General features: G+C 47.6%; 2 protein-coding genes across 5 annotated transcripts in view; one reads left to right on the top strand and one right to left on the bottom strand.

Annotated features, from left to right (window-relative positions):
• Nucleotides 1-24,835, top strand: part of LOC147033509 (E3 ubiquitin-protein ligase TRIM7-like) — a 1,095,521-nt gene that overhangs the window by 178,316 nt on the left and 892,370 nt on the right. The window lies entirely within an intron of this gene.
• LOC147033524 (E3 ubiquitin/ISG15 ligase TRIM25-like) overlaps nt 12,195-24,835 on the bottom strand; it is a 272,640-nt gene continuing 259,999 nt past the window's right edge. For 2 of the 4 annotated variants that reach the window (XM_085855227.1, XM_085855203.1), the window contains one exon: nt 12,195-12,816. In XM_085855227.1, coding sequence (XP_085711353.1) covers nt 12,293-12,816 — 524 coding nt within the window. In that variant the 3' untranslated portion in view covers nt 12,195-12,292. The remainder of the gene's footprint in view (nt 12,817-24,835) is intronic. The other 2 variants (XM_085855210.1, XM_085855217.1) reach the window with 1 other exon arrangement.

The following is a 24,835-nucleotide window of genomic DNA, read 5'->3' as shown; positions in this document are numbered from 1 at the left end:
ACTCACGATATCCTTCGGAAAGAGTGGGCAAGCTATCGCCGGCATCCTGAACAAATTATAAATTCCTGCTGTTACCCACAAGGCACTGCATCAGTTGCACAGGAGCACCCCAAGTAATGAGTCTGACGTAATTTGCATGCGATGTCAGCCGATCTATTGGCTGTCGAGGAGTCACGTGGCCCACACGTGATCCGAGTGGAGAAAATTCAAATGAGAGAGTGCGGGGAATGCATCGATTTAAAAGATGAAAATACACAATAACTGCAGCTATTTGAGTGGAGAACTTTTGGATACGTATGTATTTGGATATAAACTATCATATTATCAAGGTTTTGTCTACTTACCCCCGATGAGTGGAATGAAACTGCATGATACAGCTTGAGGCTGATGGCCGAGTTGTGTGTTCGCTCTTATATGAGCCTCGACAAGGTATACAAAAATAAAAAACACACCATGATTTCGGATTCCCTCCTGCATCACACTCATCCCCTTCTCCCATCCGCTCCGTCGAGTTTAAATTTCCTCTGATTGAACTACAAAGACTCAAACTCACATCGACCTCCCAGCCAATCAGTTAGAGATCTGATAAAAAAGGTAAAAACTCCAATTCCCAAAAGACACGTGGTGTGGTCAGTAAGTCAGGATATTCAAATGTCCCGTGCACTTCTGGCAGAAAGCACCAAATTTGGCACGGAGGAAGCCAAGGTGTTAACAAAAGAAAGTTGACCTGGCAGCCACACTGGAAAATGACCTTGGAGGGCATAATTTGCATAATTTATGCTAATTAGGTCCCTCAACGACGTCAAATTGGATTGTTTCAAACCTTTGAAGTAACCAACGAAACTGCACAAATGAACCATGAAATAATGTTGATTTTTGGTGAAGAAATTCAATTTTTGTCCTTTTCATGTTTGGAGGTCATCTTGGACTTGAAATACAATATGGCGTCCATTGTTTGGGCTAATTTTTCCACTAACGAACCAATAGGACCAAACATTCGTGTAATACAAGGATTTATACTAATTTTTGGGTGTAGAATCGATTTCTGTGATTATTTTCACGCCAGTGTGACATCTCAACCATTACAAATTCAGGATACTGGCTCAAAAAACTCCAAGATGGCGACCGTTGGAAAGAGACAGTCGGTCAAACTGATTCGTATGTCGGTTGTTGCAAAACATATTCAGTCCATTCAACCACAAAATAAGTGAAAATATTCAAATTTTTCGAATCACTTAACAAATCTCACAGTTCTGAATCTACCAGAACAAAGAATATTCCACAATAGTAGGTAATATGCTCAAACACCGAACAAGTCACAAGGTCGCACTATCTTCAGTGAGAGGCAACATGATTCGATATAAGAACGTCATCACTCACCAGTCCATAATCTACTTAGCACATTTACTCAGCACATTCACACTTACATAAGTAAGTGCACTTCAGTTCAGCTCGTGCACATTTGCACACACGACACACATTCTCACATGTGCATTTGATCAGCTGTTGGCAGGCTGATGATACAATCGGTTCAACAGTCCACTCAGGCTCCCATCTGTGTTGAACTTTCCTCCAGCCGGTGTTCGATGTTGGACCATGATCGATGTTATCCAGCGCTGCAACAGTGAACAGCCCGTTCCGAAGTTTTGGTGGACAGAAGACTCCATCATTGTGAAATCTTTCGGTCACTGATGTCGCTAACCACTCCTCAATCTGAAGAACACGGGAATATGACACACACATCCCCAGGCGGTTCAGCTCCTTGATGATGGTCTTACTTCGAGTTCGCGAATGGACGTTAAGACCAATGTCGATTGGCAGCGGCGGTTCACGAAATCCATGGTGTGAAAGTTGGCTTTTACTCCTTTGTTGAGCCACGGTGTTGAATGATACCAACTGGGCCAAACTGATGGATGGTTGATGGTGATCACTGTCAGTATTGATGTCAGTCCCGTGCACAATCATGGAGAGTAGCGTCAGTGGACGTGGCGGTACTGATTGTTTTTGACAACCCTGGGGAAAGTGTCCTGTGAATTTCAAATTCTCATGTGACAGAATCTCGCGTCGGATAATTTTCGCTGCTTTTATCAGTTATTGCATCCAAGTCGGCCGACTGCTTCAACTCTCCCTGACAATAATCCTCAGTGTGTTGTCAAACAGAAAAACTATGTTCCTCCCATCAAACTCGGTCTTACATTCAGGAAAGTGTTTCAAGATCCTTTCCTTGAGGTGCGTTTTGTGAACGGAAGCACCGAAGCCAAATTGCTGTAATCTTTGGACATGGAGTTCATGGAGCTCTGTCAATGTGATTGAAGTCCTCTTACTTTGGGTTTCATTGTCAAGATATTCTATCAGTTCAACGAACACTCGGGATGTCACTATATTCTCCTCCACGTTATCATCAGATGATTTCTTTCATTGGAAAGTCCTGAAGTGTGTGTCCAGCTTGGTGAGGCAAGCTTTGTGAAACTTGGCCTCAATGGCAATCAAGTCTCCTCCAGCGAGGCGAGCGAGCAGAGTTTCGTCTTCAAGTTCTGTTGCCATGAGTCGAATTTTTTCATCTGCCTCCAGAATACAGAAGCAGATCAGATCACAATTCGTGCCATCCTGGCAGAATAAACAAAGATTCACATCAAAGCACATGCGCTTGTCTCCGAGATGGTGTTGGACTTGTTGATGGAGCATCAGCACGACGTTTTTTCTTTGCCCAATCCAACTTTGCGATCTTGAACTTCAGCTTGCAAGTCTTGTGCCAACTTACACATTTTTCAATGAAAAGTTCTGTGTCACTTTCAGCGAATGGGAATGAAGTCGGCAAATACCCGATCTACCTGAACTCATCAACGTTCTTCAGGAAGCTCGTATCGGTTTCTGCCACCGACTCAGGAGATGCAGCGAGCCGTCCAGGACACTTGAGTGCCTCGTTTGTTGTTGTTTGGCAAACGATGCAAAGTTCCCAGTTTGCTCTCCTACCGCCCTCTGTATCAGGGAGCTGGAAAAAGAGAACTCCACATTGAAATAATCCATCGATTATTCTCACCCTGTCTCGGGGCATGGGAGTCACAATTAAATTTTGTGAGTCTTATTGACTCTGGGAGGATTGTAATGACGGGCAGAGAATTACATGTTTTTCTACAATTGATTTAAGAAGAACATGATGATGTGCCATAGTCTGACCAAAACTCCTAACAATAGGCCTGCTCTCCACACAGTGTATCTCGAGCACACCCTCCTGAATCATGGTGTGCATAGCAACATAATTTCATACAAAACACCAGCCTGCTGAGTCTGCTTCATCCATATGGGACTGATGAGGCCAAATGATTATCATCTCTGGACATTTTAAAATTTGAACTTTTGAGGACATTATTTATATTCATCTCCACACGATGAGCGTTGTTAGGTGGGCCCGAGGGAAGACAACATTCGTCATGAACACCACGACTGGCAGCGCCAGAGTGTTGGGAAAACCTTCACATCTGCAACAGCACAAAATGAGAGATAATCGTCTGTGCCCAGCACTGACTACATCGTGATCCAATCTCTTTAGTGCAATCAGACATTGGGGTCGTCATGCGTGAGAAGGTGCGACAGGTTTTGGTCACCACTCTGATTTTGCATTGTCCAAACAAAACATAAAATAATTCAGGAGCAATAAAGCATCAAATTCCAATAATATAAATTAAAAAACATCACTATAAACATGTATCAGACAATAAAAATTTAATAATGATATATTTTTCTCAAATATGTTTTAAAAATTGGTCGTTTCCATGAGTGGAAGCCCTGCGTCAGCAGGAAATCTTTACCTATCAGGCAGACCTCTCTCTAAATACAAAGGAATTCAATTTGTGATCGGATAATTTACACACCGGATATCTGAATGAACAGTTTGGGGTAAGCCTGTGAGTTGATTTCAGAAGTGAACATCACGTTTTTTTCCAGTAATAACTCGGTGAAGCCAGCGGTCCCTGAACGTATCGCAAATTGGCATGACCAAATAGCATTGGATCGACGTCACACCAGCACAGACAGAATTATTCTGTCAAGGCTACAAAGTAAGGTACTTTGGGGCTTCAGAATGTTTTCTGATGACTGAATCTGTCGGATATTACAGAGACTGAATGAATCTGAACGAGAACCGTCGTTTTATTCGTCGACGAAAAACCAAGACAAACGACGTCATGTGGTGCTCATCAGACTGTTCTCCCACCCCATTTCATCATTACATCATAATAACAACAGCAAATCTTACCTGTTCTGAGGGCTGAATCACCTTGGGATCATTTACTGTTCGGTAATCATCAAAAAAAAAGGATTTGGTTCGAAATTCTTGTAAAATTTACTTTCATCCATCATTGTGTCCGACATCCTTTCATGACTCCAGCCTGGATTTGGATGAATAGGAGCACGACACGGCTGTGCCGCGCCCAGTTCGAACGCTCGTCAATAATACACTGTTAATTAGAACAGAAAGAAAAAATGAAGTGGCTCCCAGACTAACATTGTTCTCTGGGTGTCATATTATTGTTGTGCGAAGTTTCATACTTTCTGCCAGAAGTGCATGGGAATATCATAACTGACCACACTAACACCATCCTCTCGGAGTTATCCAGACGTGACGTCCAGCACAATATCTTATCGAGTCGATAATGTTGAGATATTGCCCAGCCCGAGCGCATACCTCCACCAGGTTGAACACTTTACATTTTGTAGCCCACTGATAGGTCAGATCTGCATCCGGATCTTCACCAAAATCTAATCAGATTGTTGTTGTCACTTACCAAACTCATCCACCAAGTTTTGTCACAATCCGGCCACAACTTTTCGAGATATCCTGTTCATAGACAGACAAACAAACAAGGGGCTGAAAACAACCTCCGCTCACATTGGGTGATGAAGGTGATGATGACACTTGTAACAAAAGGGCGAATGAGCTCCCGGACATCAGTAAGGAGATGGTGTCTCCTAAAAACACACCATCCGGATTGGACCGGTTTGTGGTAACTCAGGAAGCTGAGAGAGGGAGTGGAACCCTTGATGTGAGATGGATGAGCGAGTATTAGCTAAAGGGATCCACAAAACTACACCCGTGGGAAGAGGGAAGGTCCACAGTGTCGCCGAATCCGTGGAAGGAGTGTCCCTCATCCGGTGGATGACATTCCAGTCTAATTCTTCTCCAACTCCTCTTGTACCATTTTCATGGTGTAAATGGGAACTGATATTTATTTAATGTTTATTCATAAAAACACAAACCAAGTTTGATAAATGGTATTTCAAAATATTCACTGGAATGTATTAAATCTCACACAACACGTGTTCAACTGTTCTACACATTACCGATCTGTGTCCGGTGGTTAAACCCCAAAATCGTTCACTTTTTAGGGAAAGTATTATTTTTGGCATTGATGAAGTACTGTGGACGAGGTGTTGTTACCTGTCGATTCACTGAAGGATTTAATCAGAAGACACCATGTTGTACTTCACAAACATTCCGCTCTCTTCATGATATCGTTTTCCCAAGCTCATCCTCCATCTTCTTGGAAGACAGCGAACATCATCTTCGTTCACCATCCTTGCTGCTTATATCTGGTGCTGAAAGAAATCATTTCCTCTTCACTGTGAAGCTCAGTGTTGGATTCTTTGGTTTGAACTTCTGATTGAAATGAGTGAAATGAAACATTTTTAAAATCACCATAATGCACATTGTGAAGTTGGTGAAACTTTCCTTTACATCGGAAGATGATTTGTAATACCAACTACCATCGGGAGGCACAATACACATTTACAGAGAGAGTTGGGGTCTTCCCCCCACTTGAACCGCGTCCCCCAAATATGTTGCCAAGACAGAAACCACACTTTGGGTTCCCTGACACAACGTGCAAGATTTGGAGAGATTTGGTTCAATAGTTTCTTGGTTTTTGAAGCAGATATAAATAAATATATAAATTATTTTTCATCGTGTAGATCAGTGGTCTTCACTAGATTTTAGAGGGGAGGCATTGGTGGGGGGGGGGGCACGTTTGACGGTAAGACATCAGTGTGAGAGCCGCCACACCACCTGCAGGACTCTCTAATGGCTGCAATTTGGTCCCACCCATGTGTGCTCTTCTTCGTGGTGAACTGGGCTGCAAGTGTCATTGTTTGTATCCGGACATCTTCTGATTTAGTAATGTTACTTTTATGCTTCGTGTTGGAACACTCATTTGAAACCATTGTGTCAATTTGACAGCATTCATGGTGGATTATGATGGGGTGTTTTCACATTTGTGTATTATTGGCCGCACGTCAGGGTCCGCCCTTGAAGCCACCAGGAGCCGCCAGTACTTGACGGGCCATGAAGTGAAGAACAGAGTTGTCAATGATCCCATCAGGTCATTTTGCCATTAATATGCTCTACCCACAAACGCGACAATGATCGAGACACCTTCATTGTCACTCCACAGCATTGTAACACCCAAGCTTGCTGTATATTCACCATTGTTTGACAACCACACCACAACAATCACAGAAAACCACCACACCACACCAAACCACCACGCCACAACTCACGTGCCATGCCACCTCCACCATCACCTCAACCTCACAATCACCAAAGATACTCACCGCCGCCTCTGAAGTTGCGAGTGCAATGCGCCGTTCAGAAGTCTGTAACTCGATGTGTGCGCTAATCACCATGTAACATCATATGCCTGATTGTGGTCTCCATTAGGTGTTCAGTGCTTGCTCACATTTGGAAAGGAAAGCGTGTCCGAAGACACCGGTGCTACGTTAAGTATGGAGGTCAATGGCATAGTTCACCTTGAAAACATTGCCAGCATCTCCATGGCTGTAGCCTCGCGTGGACGGTGCTGGCACTGGAGTGATCGTGTGTGAACCAATGGGGGCGCCGTTGGTCCCGGTCCCTCTGCCTCGCATTTCATCCACATCCAGGCTCTGACCCCAGAACAGGAACTATTTAAGCGATGTGTTCCAAACAAAGAGAGAGATCATTTTTGGCTTGCTCGGCAGTACGTGCGAGAGGTGGAATGGAGCAGGTGGATCAGAGGTTATGGGTCAGAGCGGGTGGAACGGAGTTTGCGGAACGGAGTGCTGGGAGAGCGAGTGATCCGGGCGCCGTATCGAGTGCCTTCATTAGGGCCAAGCCAATTAAAAATTTGCACACATAATCTCCCACTTCACCTCTAAGTAAGCTGTCCCCTCACACATTCTGTTTCTCTTTTCCACCTTGTCCCCGGTGGATACACAAGACTGATCAGTGAAGGCAAGCCCCAAAAACCATTATTTCCAGTGACCTCAATGACACGCACCTCTTTCCAGTTTCCTCCTCACACCTCACACACACCCTCACTTGCACCTCCTCAAATATGCACCATAGACACAACCAGTATTCCTCCTCTTCATCCCTCCCTCAGCGATTTGGCAGTGCAGGTTCGTCAACCCCACTTGGTAAACCAAAGAGGTCAAAATGACCTCGTCTTTTCTTATCTCTTTCCAATCGATTCCTTCACGGAATGATCATGATGGCACCTGTTTTGGGAAAAAAGTAAGATTGTTTTTGTAAAGGTATCAGGTGAGCTCTGCACTCACCAGATGTTTTTGGAATACTCACTGGAATGAGATTTTTTTATTTATTTTACCACACCACACCAATCCTGCATGTCCCTGCTGTAGGAATCGTTGCTGAAAATAAACCCTTGTCTTGACTGTGTCACATACCTTTTCTCACACTTTGTTTTTATAAATACCACGTTACTTGTAAATCAACCAGCTCGCAGTGTCCTTTCATCCGTTGATCCAGCATAGTGCACTGCTTGTTAACTTGGAAGTTTTACCCCATGTGATTTGCTCTTGTTACCCAGTGTACACTCACTGTATCACTTCGCAGTAATCCAAGTGTGTGCTGAGGGCACAAAACTTGGTTAATGTAGTCACCTCCTCAGGTAAACAGAGTTTAGATGGATAACCCTGTCAGAGTTGGCGAGGGTAATTGATGTTTATGGTTGCTGAGCAACCTACCACGGAGTTTTCCTCGGCACATTAACCTTCAGGACCGGGCATTTGGGAGGAACCCAAGTGCTTCCCCTTGTGGTGAACCCCGGCCCGTAACACAGGTTTTCATCAAGGATTCTCCTGTAATTTGCACCATTCATTGTCCCTTCTATCCCGACAAGCCTCCCAGTCCCTGCTGATGAAAATCAGCCCCATGACATGATGCTGTCACCACCATGCTTGACAGTAGGGATGGTGTTGACTGGGTGATTTACAGTGTTGGGCTTGCACCAGGCGGAACGCTTTGAATTTGGACCAAAAATTTAAATTTTTGTCTCGTCTGATCACAAACCATTTCTCCACATGTCTGCAGTTTCATTAAGATGCTTTTCACAAACTCCATACGAGCTTTTAGATGTGTCTTTTTTTGGTAATGGCTTCTTTCTTGGCACCGGTCTGTGCACGTATCCTTTTTCACAGAAACCACCATTTATTTAATTTAAGTTGTCTTTCCATACAATATCTCTTTTAACATTTCCAATCATATAGATTATAGATTCATCCAGGATTTACTGTAATACAATCTGTAACAAAGCTGAATGTCTAAACTCGGTGTTTGCAGCTAAATCTTGTGTCCCAAACCCATCACTATCTCTACCCACTTTACCCAGTCGCACCCAACTGTCCCTGGACTCTGTATCCTTTTCTCCTCACAAGGTGGAGAGCTTGCTTTCAAACATCGAGTCAGATTCTGCAACCAGTCCAGACGGCATCAGCCCACGTGTCCTCAAAGCCTGCTCTTCTGCTCTTGCTCACCCTCTCTCTGTTCTATTCACCCTCTCATTTGCCCAAGGTCATCTGCCATCTGCTTGGAAATCTGCTAACATCACTGCCCTGCATAAAAAAGGTGCAAAAACAGATCCCTGTAACTATAGACCAATCAGCCTTCTCCCAATCATCAGCAAGGTTATGGAATCCATCATCGCTTCAGACATGAAATCCTTCCTCTTCTCCAATGGCTTGATTTCCAATCATCAATTTGGTTTCAGACCAGGTCACTCTACCCTGGATATGCTGCTACTGCTCTCCCATCAATGGATGGAGGTCCTCAATGCCAGACAGGAAATCCGAGCCGTATCTCTGGACATATCACGTGCTTTTGACACAGTCTGGCACCCTGCCCTACTCACCAAACTCTCTTCCCATGGTATTCAAGGCCATCTCCACTCATGGCTCGCAGACTTCCTCTCCTGTCGCAGTCAACGTGTGGCCCTAAATGGAGTTCTTTCATCCCCTCTTCCTGTGCAGGCTGGAGTTCCTCAAGGTAGCGTTCTGGGCCCTGTTCTTTTTCTGGTTTTCATCAATGATCTCTCGGACTCTCTGGAAAATCCTCTATTTCTCTTTGCCGATGACTCCACCCTCTGCCGTACCATCTGTCATCCCTCAGACCGGCAAGCAGCAGCTTCTTCACTCACTGCAGATCTGGATAAAATCACAAACTGGTCCAACACGTGGAACATGTCTTTCAATCCACACAAATCTCACACTCTCACTATGTCTCTTCGAAAGGACCGTTTACAAAACCCCCCCATCCACTTTCTCAACAATCCTCTGGAAGAAGTCTTTTCTTTCAAGCTTCTGGGTCTCACTATCTGCCATGACCTTTCCTGGGAAAGTCACATTTCCAACCTTGCCTCAAAAGCCAGTCGCCGACTGGGAATCCTCCGTCGTGCAAAGTCCTTCCTCGGCCCTCTTGAGCTCCTGACCACTTACAAAGCTTTTGTCCGTAGCCTGATGGAGTACTGCTCTCCCCTCTGGGCTGGTGCTCCTGCCTCCCACCTTTCTCGACTTCACGCTGTCGAAACCAGGGCATTTAAGATCATCGGCATCTCCTGCAATGAAGCTGAGTCTTTGGGCCTCTCACTCAATCACCGCAGGTTGGTCGGTGGTCTTTCTGTCTTCTACCGACTCCTCTCCAGCCTTGCCCCCCCTGCTCTCTCTGCGATTTGTCCCAACCACATTTCCACAGGGCACTCAAGGTCCGCCAACCCCCTTCTGGTAAAACTACCAAAATCACGAATCACTGCTCATCTTCACTCTTTCATTCCTCTTTTTTCCCGCCTTTGGAATAAACTTCCTCACTCTATTCTTTCCCATTCTTCCCTCCAGGCTTTCAAAACAGCTGTTCACCACCACCTCTTATCTTCCCCCATCCAAATCCTCGATCTTTTCTACCCCCGATAATCCACCCAAGCCCACTTCCTTCAATTCTCCTGCTTTCCTTCCTGAAAGTCCCTGTAATGTCCATCTTCTCCTCGCCATGTTCCCCGTCCCATCCCCATCCCTCTCCCTTCCACAGTTCACCTGTGTCTGTTCCCCAATGTTTTGTCCCTTCCACTCCCGCCCCTCTTGTCTCATGCCTCCTTGCTGTGAGTTGTGTGTTAGCTCTCATACGAGCCTCGACCAAGGTATACAAAAAAAAAAAATAAAAAAAAAAAAATAAAAAAACAATGCATACATACATACACTTGCTCCATGATGTGTATAGACAGAGATTAGCCATAAATATAAGATAAAAACAAACAGGCAGAAAGTCCATTTGGTCCTCTGAGACTTCTGTTACATCCAAAAACAGTACTTGGAGATCATATGTCTTTTGTTGGTAGGTTGTGAACAACCACCCAGGGTGGTGACACTACTTGTCCCTTTGGGGTCTTTCGTAGAACATGGGGTATTTTGCAACCTCAAGGGGCTGGCTGGTGGATGAGGGGTTTGTGGGGTTTTGGAGTGCTTTCTGCTTAGCAGGTTATGTTCCTGGTTCTGCAATCTCTACTGGAGTTGTTGTTCCCACAACCTCACCGTCCAAAAGAGAGAGGGACGAACCCAGGTGTCGTGCCCTGGAAGGATGCCTTTGAGGACACGTGTTCGGATTCTGTCTGGGACAGTTGCAGAATCAGAGTCGAGGTTTTTAGAAAGTTCTCCACCTACTCAGGTGAAAAAGACACAGGAAGGAGCAGTGAGTTGGGTGTGATTGGGGAGCGACTGATACCGTCCCTGCTGCAGTGTAACTTGGAGCAGGAATTTGGAATTTCTTCCTGTTGTCAATGAGAGCTTAAATGGCCACAGAGAAAGGTGTTGGGGACACCTGGTTTGGAATCAAACAGAATTTATATTTTTAACCGTTATTTATTATTTAGATACCGGATATTTTAAATCAAGTAACAGTTTCCACGGTGTTTTCCTGGCCAGGTGTAGTTGGGGATCTACTCTGATGGAGGGGTCGTCCAATTGTGTGACCGTGCATTCTGACCCTTCGTGGTTAGGATGTGAGTGTTTGATTAACCATGTGCTTCATCCTTCGGACCGAGGGGTACGTGTTTGCTCGTGGGACAATCTTGTTGGACTGTGTACCTTGGCCATGGGGTGAAGGTGCACGACCCAAGGTGTTTAAATGTTTCGATTTTTTTTCGACGAAAAACACAGCCATAAAAACACAAATCAGGACATAACATAACAAAGGGAACAGTGGGAGAAAGGGGAAACACCAACCACAGGGTGAAGGGAGAAAGTGGACGGAGACGGACAAACAGAATAACAGAATCGATGAATCAATGAACAACAGAGAGGGGAGAAAACATCACGTCCTTCACCTTCCGTGGAGCAGGTGGAAAGTAAATGTTCAATCAACACACGAACACTTCAGTATCACGAGCCACACTGGTAGTGAGTGTATCAACATCGGTATGTAATGTTATGGAGATTGGGGGGGGGGGAGGTTGAATTATTATAATTAAAACCTCTCCGTGTGAACAGCGTGGATGTTATTATTATAATACATTGAACTACAAGTACTACGACTATTACCACCACTACTACTACACTGAGGTAAAAAAAACGTTAACTTTGAATGAAACACACGGTGGAAGAAGAAGAATAAGAACAAGAAGAAGAAGAAGAAGAAGAAGAAGAAGAAGAAGAAGAAGAAGAAGAAGAAGAAGAAGAAGAAGAAGAAGAAGAAGAAGAAGAAGAAGAAGAAGAAGAAGAAGAAGAAGTAGAAGTAGTAGTAGAAGAACCCGTGTCGTTTGGTGATCAGAGTGAAGAGTTGGGGTTAAAGTTCGTTTCACATCAAATAAGGTAAACAATGAACTTATTTAATTATATAATCTTTATTATACTATAAATACTAATCAGTAATCACATCGTCATGTACAAGTAAATGATTTTATTAATTTGAACCCAAAATAACCTTCAGTTTGTACGTTTCATGAAATAAACTTTCATCACGAACTGAACGGAATGATTAGAGAAACCGGACGGAGTCACCAACGTGGTGATAAACCGCAATAACAGGTTTAACGGGGTCCATGAAGTTCCCCCTGAACACGTGCAGGACCCGCGAGTCCCCGAAACACGTCAACTCTCCCGCCTCGCAATCCAAGAAGAACCCAAACCGTTCAGGATCCCCCGACACGGACAGGGGGGTATCTTGATTGTTGTGTAGTGTGAAGTATTTATTAATATATTTGAATAAACACCAAGACTGGGGATTCTCTCCCAACCAACACTCACTCCCTCCCCCTTTCCTCCTCATGGAGTTTAAACAAATTCCGATTCTGCACCAACAACTCGAACTCACATCAACCTCCCAGTAGTGACGGCCCGACGAGAAACTCTCACGGGAAACAACTTGTGGGCAACAATCAAACCGATCAGGGTGTTCAGGGTAAGGGTGTTCGGTCCCGGTAAGAGTCGCCGTCCTGAGGTCCTGGGAGATCTTGATCCATGGATGTGCAGAGTTTGGGTCCAGACTCGGGGTCCGTCCATCTGGGGACACGAGACGGGGTCACGGACATTGTTAGACAAACGGACACACACACACACACACACACACACACACACACACACACACACACACACACACACACACACACACACACACACACACACACACACACACGAATCTCTTGAAAACCTTTGGGAATCACATTTATCAACAAAAAATATTTTATTATAATATAATAATTGTTATTATTTATTTATATAAACTTCCCTCTCCATGACGGACCTTTTATTTATTTATTTACCATTTCCGATTCTTCTCCACAAACTCCACCTCCGATTATTTATTTATTTATTCTAAACGAATCCACAATCCACACACCACCTCCGATTATTGATGAAATATTGATATAATTTGAAAATTCCCATCACCACATTCCACATTGATTGATACACACGTTACTATCTCCACTACCAACAATTACCCCATTCAAATGGACACACACACACACACACACACACACACACACACACACACACACACACACACACACACAAACACGCACACATACACACAAACACACACACACACACACACACACACACACACACACACACACACACACACACACACACACACACACACACACACACACACACACACACACACACTCACTCGATATTTGTTTGCTGAGTCAACACTCATGGAAGAGGGAGAACACGAAATGGATCAGGATGGAACAGAACAGAAGGAATAGTCTGGTGGCTTCTCGGCATATTGTGAGTCAATCGCTACAAAGCAGATACAAGCACCAAACTTGGGATGGATGTTTGAAATGTCAAACCATTCAAAATTAGGCTCAGAGCCCAGATGAAATATTCACAGGTATTGTGTAATACATCAAAATTTACCGTCTATCAAAATCTACCCCAAGTTTTACAGTCAAACTATTTCTTGTGAAAAGCTACGAAGTTTTTCTTCATTCAATGTTTCGATTTTTTCGACTAAAAACACAGCCATTAGGCAAGTTGGCATAAGGCAAAACACAGCCATAAAAACACAGCCATAACACACGAATCAGGACATAACATAACAAAGGGAACAGTGGAAGAAAGAAGAAACACCAACCACAGGGTGAAGGGAGAAAGTACACGGACAGACAATTTTCCACAATATGTCAGAATATGCACCTGATCTACATATATGTATATATTGTTACAGATTCGCGCCCGCCGGCGTGCTGACGGCCACGTAACTCGAATCGCGGCACGTCGCTCACCGGACGGACAATCCAGTCGTGACCCTCTCGGACTAACGCCGGGAACCAGTCACGGGTGGACCTTTCGGTCTCACCGCGATCGAGCCAATCGGCCCCCGCGTGGGATAGGGTTGCTCGCCAAATTCGACCTACCTAAGTACCCACACGGAGGGTAGACCGGGCGATCGCACCTCGCCGCAGGTCGACATCGGACACGGGCCACTTAAGCGACCCGTTCCGTACTATCGGGATAACCGAGCGGTGTTATCGTCGGCCTCGACGGTTCGATTAATTATCGGGCGTATTCAGCCCACTACCAACCCTTTACGTGAAGCAAGATGAGGATTCAATGAAAGAAATGACGAAGCGAAGCGGGAAACAGTTCAACATAAAGCACATTTATTCGCGATGAATGGAAAGCACACATATACAATTCCACCAAAAGCACATAGAAAAGAAGACAAAAAGCAAATGCGACAATGCAGATCTAATACCGATTACGCGAGCACACGGCAACACTTATACAATTTTACTTCACAGACGGCGCCGACAACACACATTCCCAAAGCAAAAGAAAAGAGAACCACCCTCCAGGATGAGGGGGTAGGCGGGCCTGGGGCCGAGACCGTGTCGGGCCTACCCGTCTGGTGATGAGACGCGGAGCGGCGGTGGTGCCTCAACTCCGCGGGCCTCGCGGACAGTGTCTGGTAGGGGTGGGAAGGGGGCCCCCTTGGTCGCACTATCTCAGCGCGGGGGGAAACAGGAGGGGGTTGCTGATGCTCGGGGAAAGGAGGATTTTTACTCTGTCTCGGGTCCCACGACGAGCGTCTCCACCTCGACCAGGTCGCGCCGTCGGCCTCCCTGGTGTGCAGCTCCCGGCACCGACGCGAGCACCCCCTCGTCTGCCTTCGCCGCCGCCGCCTCTCCACAGCTCCGTCCTCTTCGCTCCGACTCCAACTCCGAACTCTTCCTCCTGCGAACTTCCCAACTGCACTCAACTCCAACGCACACGACGACCCTTTTCTGACGAACGCAGCCGCTTATATAAGCCCCGTGGCTTCGCCTTTGACCCCCTGCCTTCGACCTTTCACCTCGCTCCCCATTGGCCCGAGAAAAAGTGGGCGTGAATGCATCTTGATCCATGAATTTGCATATAGCGACCGCCCTCCAATGCCCTGGAGGCGGGGCCAAATCGCCCCTTGCTCACCGATTGGACGGAACAAAAGTGGGCGTGAGTCGTTTTTGATCCGTTTTTGGAGCGGAAAGTCCGTGGTTTTGTACACGCTGTTCGGCGCGCGCCCTGCACGAGTCCAATACCGGTACCCACAAGCGGCGCAAGAACGGTGGCGATGCGACGGTTGCGAGGTGTGACGGCAAAGGTCGTGGCTGCTGTGGTGAAGCGGCGCCGCGGTGGGTGGTTGATGTTGTGATGACTGTTGAGACGCGGTTGGCGGTGGTAATCATGGCGGTTGGTCCAAAATAAAGATAGTAAAAGAAAAACGGCTATCCTGAAGAGTCGCAGCACGCATGAATGACATTTATTCCCTCTAGACAACGGGTTTGGGCCTAACTACACATATACTTACCGAGATATCTCACCTAAGGGACCTGAATGGTGGTTTGCGAATTTGGTAACCACAACACTACCCCTCCCCTTTTTACAGACTCGTCCCGAGTCGTCAAATTCTCGTGTGCCATCATGTGTAGTTTTCCCCTAGTACATTTTACCTACGGATCCCTGAGTGCGACATTCATGGTATTCGTGTCCCCAAAATAAATAACCTGAGGGCTGCGTAACTACCTAAACAAACTCACTCACACGGACGACTTAAATAAAATTGCCGGCGCTAGGACAGACATGCCGGGGGCGCACTCATATTTACAGTACATCTTAACCTTAACTTACAAATTTTACACTAAACCATGGCCCAGGATCACTGAACTCTGCAAAAAGAAAGCAGTTAGCAGGGAGCCAGGCTGCTCGCATGCAGTCTCTGGCTCAAAACAATGCAGGTGACAGGGAACGTGGCCGGCTGCTCACACGCAGTCCAAGGCCTTCCCTTTTGAACTGAACGCAGTGAACCACAACGGTGCATGGGCTGCACCAACGCAGTCTCCGTGCCAGCTCAAGTGGCACACGCAATGAACACACGAGTGGATGGATGAACACAAACACGGTGCACGGGCCGCCACTGCAGGCCCGTGTTGTAGCTGCCAACGGGGCAGTTCTTGCAGCTTGCAAACTGTTGCCTTGATCCTGGCGCACATGGCAATGAACAGGGGGGGGGGGGGGGCAAAGCAAAAATTGAACGGGGCTGGTGAACCTGGGCAGTGGGCATGGCATGGCAAAGGTGCAGGCAACACAGCCCGCAGAAGAAGGCCGCTGCAGGCAAACACAGCCCGCAGATGAACTGGCCGGCACAGGCCTTGCAGAAAAACAGCCAGCCGGCAGATGAAGTGGGCCGGCACAGGCCTTGAAGTACCACAGCTGCAGATGATCCGGCCGGCACAGGCCTTGCAGCAACACAACAGCTGCCGATGAAGTGGGCCGGCACAGGCCTTGAAGAAAAACACGGCCAGCAGATGAACTGGCCGGCACAGGCCTTGCAGCACAGCAGCTGCAGGCGATCCAGCCGGCACAGGCCTTGCAGCACAGCAGCTGCAGACAATCCAGCCGGCACAGGCCTTGCAGCAAAACACGGCCAGCCGATGGCACAGGCCTTGCAGCAAAACAACAGCTGCCGATGAAGTTGGCCAGCCTTTGCCGTTCAGTGGAGGTTGGTGGAGGGAGTGCGGTGGTGCTGGCCACTCGGAAGGCGGGCTCGGACCTACCCTATGGTCTCCCTCCCAACCTATCGCCTTTGCCTGTCATTGTCGATACCCACTCCCTTAATTTGTCAAACCCAATTTAGCCCCAACTTATTTTTATTTTTTTTTTATTTTTATGTTTACTTCCCCTCTATTAATCGTCCCCTAACCCCCTTTATCGTCTTTGTTCGGCTAACCTATCCTGTCACCTAGCCTACTCCCAACCTCTACATTCCCTTCCCGGAGGGGAACAAGGGAGAGCTAACGTCCTGTGCCGAGGCCCAATTCAAGCCTCAGGATGGCCTCCCCAGAGTTCAGCGATCTATAACCAAAGTGGGTCCAGCGGCCCACAACGACAGCGAGGGGATGGATGGTGCGGAGGGGTACATCTCCTAATCTACCCTAACCATTTAACTGTTAAACTACCCCGGGGCTTTCAACAAGCGCCTCTCGCTTAAACTATTGATTCTAACAACCCAGATTCCCGTCGCCTGTGTTGGTGTCCTCACAATTTCGGGCCTCGCCCCCCAATTTTCTCTCCGTGCCCTCACACGGTCTCCTGGCTGGGACACGTGGCTCCCCTTGGCAGGCACGACCCTCTGCCGATTCTCCGACGATGGCACCCCCGGGCACTACACTGCCTCCGAGCCTACCAGCTCCCTAACACCGGGGAGTGCCCCCCATGGCACCTCCCCTGAAACGCACACGTGGCAGGCTGGCTTCCCGGGCCCCTTTCCGAGGGTCACCCATGCCCACAACACTGCCCACGCGGCTAATGGCGCCCCGGGCCCCCGCACCAAGCAGGCGCACCCGTGCCCACTACTCTATCCCGGCCCCCCATGGGCCCATGGCCTACCGCGGCCGACTAGCCTGGTGCCCGGGGTACCCACTCAGCGATACTCACCTTTCGCAGCCACGCTCCCAAGCCCGTCAACAGGGCTCCTGCACCCCTCCAAACGGGTTTCGAGCCTACTTTCCCACCAACAACAAAACGACCTCCATTTTTCAATTTGACTAACCCAGCTAACTCACTCTATACTGACCCCGGGGTCCCTTGGGCGGGAGTCACTCCTCCCCCCAATCACTCATCGCACCATGCATTCCCCATTCGCTCCATACACACAGACCCGCTGGCCTCACTCACTCACCAAGCACATGCTTCCACTTCACTCACCAACTCTTCAACACACTCACCGCTGAACTCTGCCATCCTCCTTACTACCTCCCCTTACTAACTCGTGCTCCCACGTCATCCCTTAAACTACAGCACGTTCCTTTTAACACTACGTCGCTAAACTACATCCCCTCTACACATTCATAAGTCTGTCCATGTTTCCAAATCATCAAAAATCATTTCCCATTTTCCCATCCTAAATCTGGCTACAATCCCTCTAACTAATCCATTCCACGGACTCCATGAGGACTTTCCCCTGCCCCATGAAGTCGGTCTAACTAAGCTAACCCTTCCCCCTAACTAGTTTCCATCCTGTGCCCAGGTCAAGGGGGTCTTCCACCCCTTGCCCAGGAATCCTGTGCACCCGAAAGTGAGGCTTGCTTTTTTTTTTTTCATGCGCAGCACCTGCGCGGCAACTCGCAGCCCGCGCCCTTTACACCTGCCCGTGACGTCATGCAGCTGCACGTGTTCCTCGTCTCTCCTTGGACGGTACCATCCGGAAGGAATTCCCCTTCTGCCGGATTCCAACCCCACGTGCAGCCATGGCGTCACCGTGCGCATAAAAAAAAAACACAAGCCCCACGTCTCGAGGGGTTCCCCACGCGAACACATGTGCTTTGCCCGTTGGAGCTTAACACACACGATCGCGTGGAGAACCCGTCCGGTCCAAATCCATAATCCTGCCTAAACTTTGTCGGTCCGCGGGATCGGCAAATCCACCGCGTGCGTTTCCGGACCGGGACTTCACTCTCGCAAGCGAGCACGTGGCGGGTCGTGCGTTGCACAGCACGAACCTCGTGCTCACTGCTGGGTGAACCCGGCACGGTCCCCGAAACAAATACAGCCGCTACTCGGCTTTCTTTCCTCACACGTCTCCGTCGTCGCCTCCATTCCACCCACGCACACCTGCGTGTTACGACGCTCACACTCCATTCCATCACATTCACACCGGGAGACGCGGCTGCGTGCTCCCGCATGCCAACCGACATCTCCCTCACATACAGCTCTCTCACACACACTGTCTCCCTTGCACTCGGCCGTTCACTCACGCGTGCCTCACTACTCACACAAACCATACTACTTACACACGCGGGGGCACTCACCCGCGGTGCCTCATCCACACTCCGTGCCTCACTCACACACGCGGGGGCACTCACCCGCGGTGCCTCACTCATACTGGCCGTTTCATCCACACACACGGCCTCTTCCACACACGGTGCCTCATCCACACACGGCGTGCTGGGAAGCACGTACTCTGGCACCATCGCCACCACACCACTCACACACGGGGTCGCTTCCACACACGGAGACGCACTCACGCCTTGCACCACACACACAGGGACAACCACACTGGGGATTTGTGTCCCCACAAGGGTCTCCGGGGCCTCTATACCCCCCAAGCTCTCCGTGCACCTGTCCACAGCACTCGTCCCCTCAACCTCGCGAAGCACGACCGAACCCACCTGGTCGTGACTCGCCTCAAGGGGGCATACTCCCTCCCCTCGTTCCTGGAGGAGGCCATCCAGCTGCTCGCACTGGGCCTCCACCCAGTCAGCCAGCTCCCCCTCATGGTCCTCCACTACCTCTGTGTGTGTGTGTGCGTCACTAACCTTGTCCAATTCATGCAGTCTCTCCTCTATTTTTTCTGTCTCCCGTGTCTCCATACATTTATAAGTTTCTGTTGTCCCCTCCTGTCTATTAGTCTCCGCTTCTTTCTGGCGTCTTTCCCTTATCTTTATGTAGGTCAACCTTGCTTTCTCTTAAAGTCGCTCCCGTCCTTCCCTGTTTTTCACTCCTTGCTCTTTCACGATCTCCGCGTACCTCATCCTTGCTTTCCGTCTTAATTGTTCTCTTCTCTCCCTCGCAATTCCTTTCACCTCGTCTCTTGTCTCCCGTGTCTCTATACATTTTCTCTCCTTGTTCCTTATTTCTGTCTCTTCCTGGTTCCTTTTTCCTTCCCATCTGAGTCATTCTTTCTCTCTGAGCCCCATTAGCTGTTCGTTCTCCCTCCGTAGCTCCTCAATCTCCGTTGACTCCAGTCTCGCTCTCCGTTTTAGTTGTTCAATTTCACACTCATATAGTTGTTGTTTTCTCTCCCACTGTTCCTCCTGCTCTTTGTTTTCCAATCTCATTGTTTCTTTCAATTGGCTCATTTCCTTCCTGTGTTTCATTCGCTGTTCTCTCACTACTCTTCCTCGTTTCCTCTCCTGTCCTTCCTTCTCCAGTTTCATGGTTTTCTTCATTTGGTTAATCTCCATTTTGTGTTTCATTCGCTGTTCTTTGTCTATCTCCTCGTACTCCAGCCTCAGCTTTTCTTTCAATTGGTCAACCTCAGATTCATGTTCTTTTTGTTTTCTATTCCATTGTTCCTCTTGTTCTTCCCTCTCCAATCTCATCGTTTCCTTCAATTGACGGATTTCTTTCTCCTGTCTCATTCCTTGTTCTTTGTATTTCCTATTCCACTGTCTCCCTTGTTCCTCATTCTGCAATCTCGTTATTTCTTTCAGTTGGCTGACTTCCTTCTCCTGTCTGATTTGTTCTTCCATCATTACTCTTTCTTGCATCTCATTCTGCAATCTCGTGGTTTCCTTCAGTTGGCTGATTTCCTTCTCATGTCTCATTCCTTGTTCTTTCAGTACTCTTTCTTGTTCCTCATTCTGCAATCTCGTTATTTCTTTCAGTTGGCTGACTTCCTTCTCCTGTCTGATTCGTTCTTCCATCATTACTCTTTCTTGCATCTCATTCTGCAATCTCGTGGTTTCCTTCAGTTGGCTGATTTCCTTCTCCTGTCTCATTCCTTGTTCTTTCAGTACTCTTTCTTGTTCCTCATTCTTTAATCTGGCCTTCGCTTCCAGCTGTTCGATCTGTACAGTGTGGTTTCTTAAAGTTTCATTTTCTGTTCTCTTCCTTTCCTCTTTTAACACTCTCAGTTCGTTTTGTAGTTCCCTCTCTTTGTTCTGCTGTTTCTGTAACTCAGAAACTTTCTTTTCCAATTCCTTTCTCATCTCCGCACACTCCGACTTTGCTTTGGCTTCGAATTGTTCAATCTGCTCAGTGTGGTTCCTTAACGTTTCATTCTCTGTTCTCTTCCTTTCCTCTTTTAACATCCTCAGTTCGTCTTGTAATCCTCTTTCTTTGTTTTCGTGTTTCAGTATCTCAGAAGTTTTTGTTTCCAATTCCTTTCTCAATTTGCGTGCTTCTTCACTCATTTCATCTCTTCTTTCCACCGCTTCCCTCCTCAATTCGTCCCTTTTTTTACTGTATTCATTTAGTTTTTTCTGCCATTCCTTTCCCATTCTAATCTCCCCTTCCAGGATTTCTCTTTTAAACTGGCTTGCCCTTACCTCTCGCTTCAGTAGTTCCAATTCCCCATCTTGTTCGCGTTTTTCCTTTTCGAGCTTTGTTTTCCTTTCTCCTTCCTCCCTCAATTCTCCCTGCAGTTCTTCGAACTGTTCTGACTTTTCCAGCAATTCCTCCGCCCTTTCCTCGAGCTGTCTCTCTCCTCTTTTTATCTTCCATTCTAGGCTTTCTCTTTCCTGATTGCCTGTTCTTATCTCTTCCTTCAATTGTTCCAACTCCCCATCGTGTTCACATTTTTCCTCTTCCAACTGTATTTCCCTCACTCTCTCCTCCAGTTCTTTGAACCGCCTTGCTTGCTCCAAGAATTTTTCCATTAATTGTTTTACTTCCAAGTCGTGCTCCTTTTGTTTCTTTTCAAGCTCGGTTTTCCATTCTTCCTCCCATTGTTTCCTTTCCTGGGAGATACCAATCTGCTGTTCCTCTATTCTTTTGTTCAGTTTGCTCTTTGCATATTCCAACTGACGGGTATAAAACACTACCAAATTCTTTTTCCCACATAATTTGTCGACTCTATTGGCCAAGTCATGTTTTTGCCACCGAATTCGTTCCAGTAAATCGTCCAATCGCTGTGTCGCCCCGTACACGTAATTTTTCTGAAGCGCATCTGCGTGCCGTTGTGACTCGTCCACTCCACGTTGCACCTCCTCGATATATTCTTCATAACGCTTCACCTTTTCCAAGACATCCCCCAATTGTGCCTGAAGCCTGCCAATGCTCGCATAGTCATCCTGCCACGCCTGCCATGGCACATGCCGTGACCACGTGCCTTGAACCGGTGACTGGGAGCTCACGCCTCGTGCTGTGCCATTAATATCAGCCCGCTCCGTGCTGCCATTGTGCGACTCCGTTTGCCGGCAAAGTTCGTGCTCAAGCCGCTCCCACTGACCACAGTTAGTGGTGGGGTTATAATTATAAAAAGAACCGACCTGGGCCATGGATCCTACATGACGACACATACCTAATACCCCCGGCTCCCGCTCGCCTTAAGACGCCATCTTATTTCTCGTAAAGGGTTAATTTCGCTCGCTCGTAATTTGGAGGGAATCGGGAGTCGCTTCTCTCACCCCTGGACCGATTCCCGTGAATTTAGCTGGAGACAGGAGAGCCCGTTTTCCTGTTCTCCGATACCAGTGCCGCGAGGAGGGCGATGGATTTGTATCGCACGACCTGACACCAGTGTTACAGATTCGCGCCCGCCGGCGTGCTGACGGCCACGTAACTCGAATCGCGGCACGTCGCCCACCGGACGGACAATCCAGTCGTGACCCTCTCGGACTAACGCCGGGAACCAGTCACTGGTGGACCTTTCGGTCTCACCGCGATCGCGCCAATCGGCCCCCGCGTGGGATAGGGTTGCTCGCCAAATTCGACCTACCTAAGTACCCACACGGAGGGTAGACCGGGCGATCGCACCTCGCCGCAGGTCGACTTCGGACACGGGCCACTTAAGCGACCCGTTCCGTGCTATCGGGATAACCGAGCGGTGTTATCGTCGGCCTCGACGGTTCGATTAATTATCGGGCGTATTCAGCCCACTACCAACCCTTTACGTGAAGCAAGATGAGGATTCAATGAAAGAAATGACGAAGCGAAGCGGGAAACAGTTCAACATAAAGCACATTTATTCGCGATGAACGGAAAGCACACATATACAATTCCACCAAAAGCACATAGAAAAGAAGACAAAAAGCAAATGCGACAATGCAGATCTAATACCGATTACGCGAGCACACGGCAACACTTATACAATTTTACTTCACAGACAGCGCCGACAACACACATTCCCAAAGCAAAAGAAAAGAGAACCACCCTCCAGGATGAGGGGGTAGGCGGGCCTGGGGCCGAGACCGTGTCGGGCCTACCCGTCTGGTGATGAGACGCGGAGCGGCGGTGGTGCCTCAACTCCGCGGGCCTCGCGGACAGTGTCTGGTAGGGGGTGGGAAGGGGGCCCCCTTGGTCGCACTATCTCAGCGCGGGGGAAACAGGAGGGGCTTGCTGATGCTCGGGGAAAGGAGGATTTTTACTCTGTCTCAGGTCCCGCGACGAGCGTCTCCACCTCGACCAGGTCGCGCCGTCGGCCTCCCTGGTGTGCAGCTCCCGGCACCGACGCGAGCACCCCCTCGTCTGCCTTCGCCGCCATCCGCCTCTCCACAGCTCCGTCCTCTTCGCTCCGACTCCAACTCCGAACTCTTCCTCCTGCGAACTTCCCAACTGCACTCAACTCCAACGCACACGACGACCCTTTTCTGACGAACGCAGCCGCTTATATAAGCCCCGTGGCTTCGCCTTTGACCCCCTGCCTTCGACCTTTCACCTCGCTCCCCATTGGCCCGAGAAAAAGTGGGCGTGAATGCTTTTTGATCCATGAATTTGCATATAGCGACCGCCCTCCAACGCCCTGGAGGCGGGGCCAAATCGCCCCTCGCTCACCGATTGGACGGAACAAAAGTGGGCGTGAGTCGTTTTTGATCCGTTTCTCTGCGGAAAGTCCGTGATGTTTTGTACACGCTGTTCGGTGCGCGCCCTGCACGAGTCCAGTACCGGTATCCACAAGCGGCGCAAGAACGGTGGCGATGCGACGGTTGCGAGGTGTGACGGTAAAGGTCGTGGCAGTTGTGGTGAAGCGGCGTTGTGGTTGGTGGTTGTTGTTGTGATGGCTGTTGAGACGTGGTTGGTGGTGGTAATAATGGCGGCTGGTCCAAAATAAAGATAGTAAAAGAAAAACGGCTATCCTGAAGAGTCGCAGCCCGCATGAATGACATTTATTCCCTCTAGACAACGGGTTTGGGCCGAACTACACATATACTTACCGAGATATCTCACCTAAGGGACCTGAATGGTGGTTTGCGAATTTGGTCAACCACAACAATATATATATATATATATATATATATATATATATATATATATATATATATATATATATATATACATATATATATACATATATATACATATATATATACATATATATACATATATATATATATACATATATATATACATATATATATGTAGATTTATATATATATATATATATATATATATATATATATATATATATATATACATACATGTAGATTTATATATATATATATATATATATATATATATATATATATATATATATATATATATATATATATATATATATGTAGATATATTGTTGTGGTTACCAAATTCGCAAACCACCATTCAGGTCCCTTAGGTGAGGTATCTCAGTAAGTACATGTGTAGTTAGGCCCAAACCCGTTGTCTAGTGGGAATACATGTCATTTATGCGAGCTGCGACTCTTCAGGATAGCCGTTTTTCTTTTACTATCTTTATTTTGGACCAACCGCCATGATTACCACCACAACCACAACATCAACCACCAACCACAACGCCGCTTCACCACAACCGCCACGACCTTCATGTCACACCTCGCAACCATAGCATCGCCACCGTTCTTGCCCCGCTGTG

The sequence above is a fragment of the Eptatretus burgeri genome, chromosome 2 (assembly GCF_056783735.1).
Source record: "Eptatretus burgeri isolate ZD-2024b chromosome 2, Ebu_testis_v1, whole genome shotgun sequence".
Taxonomy (NCBI): Eukaryota; Metazoa; Chordata; class Myxini; order Myxiniformes; family Myxinidae; genus Eptatretus; species Eptatretus burgeri.
This window is presented reverse-complemented; position numbering and strand designations above follow the sequence as displayed.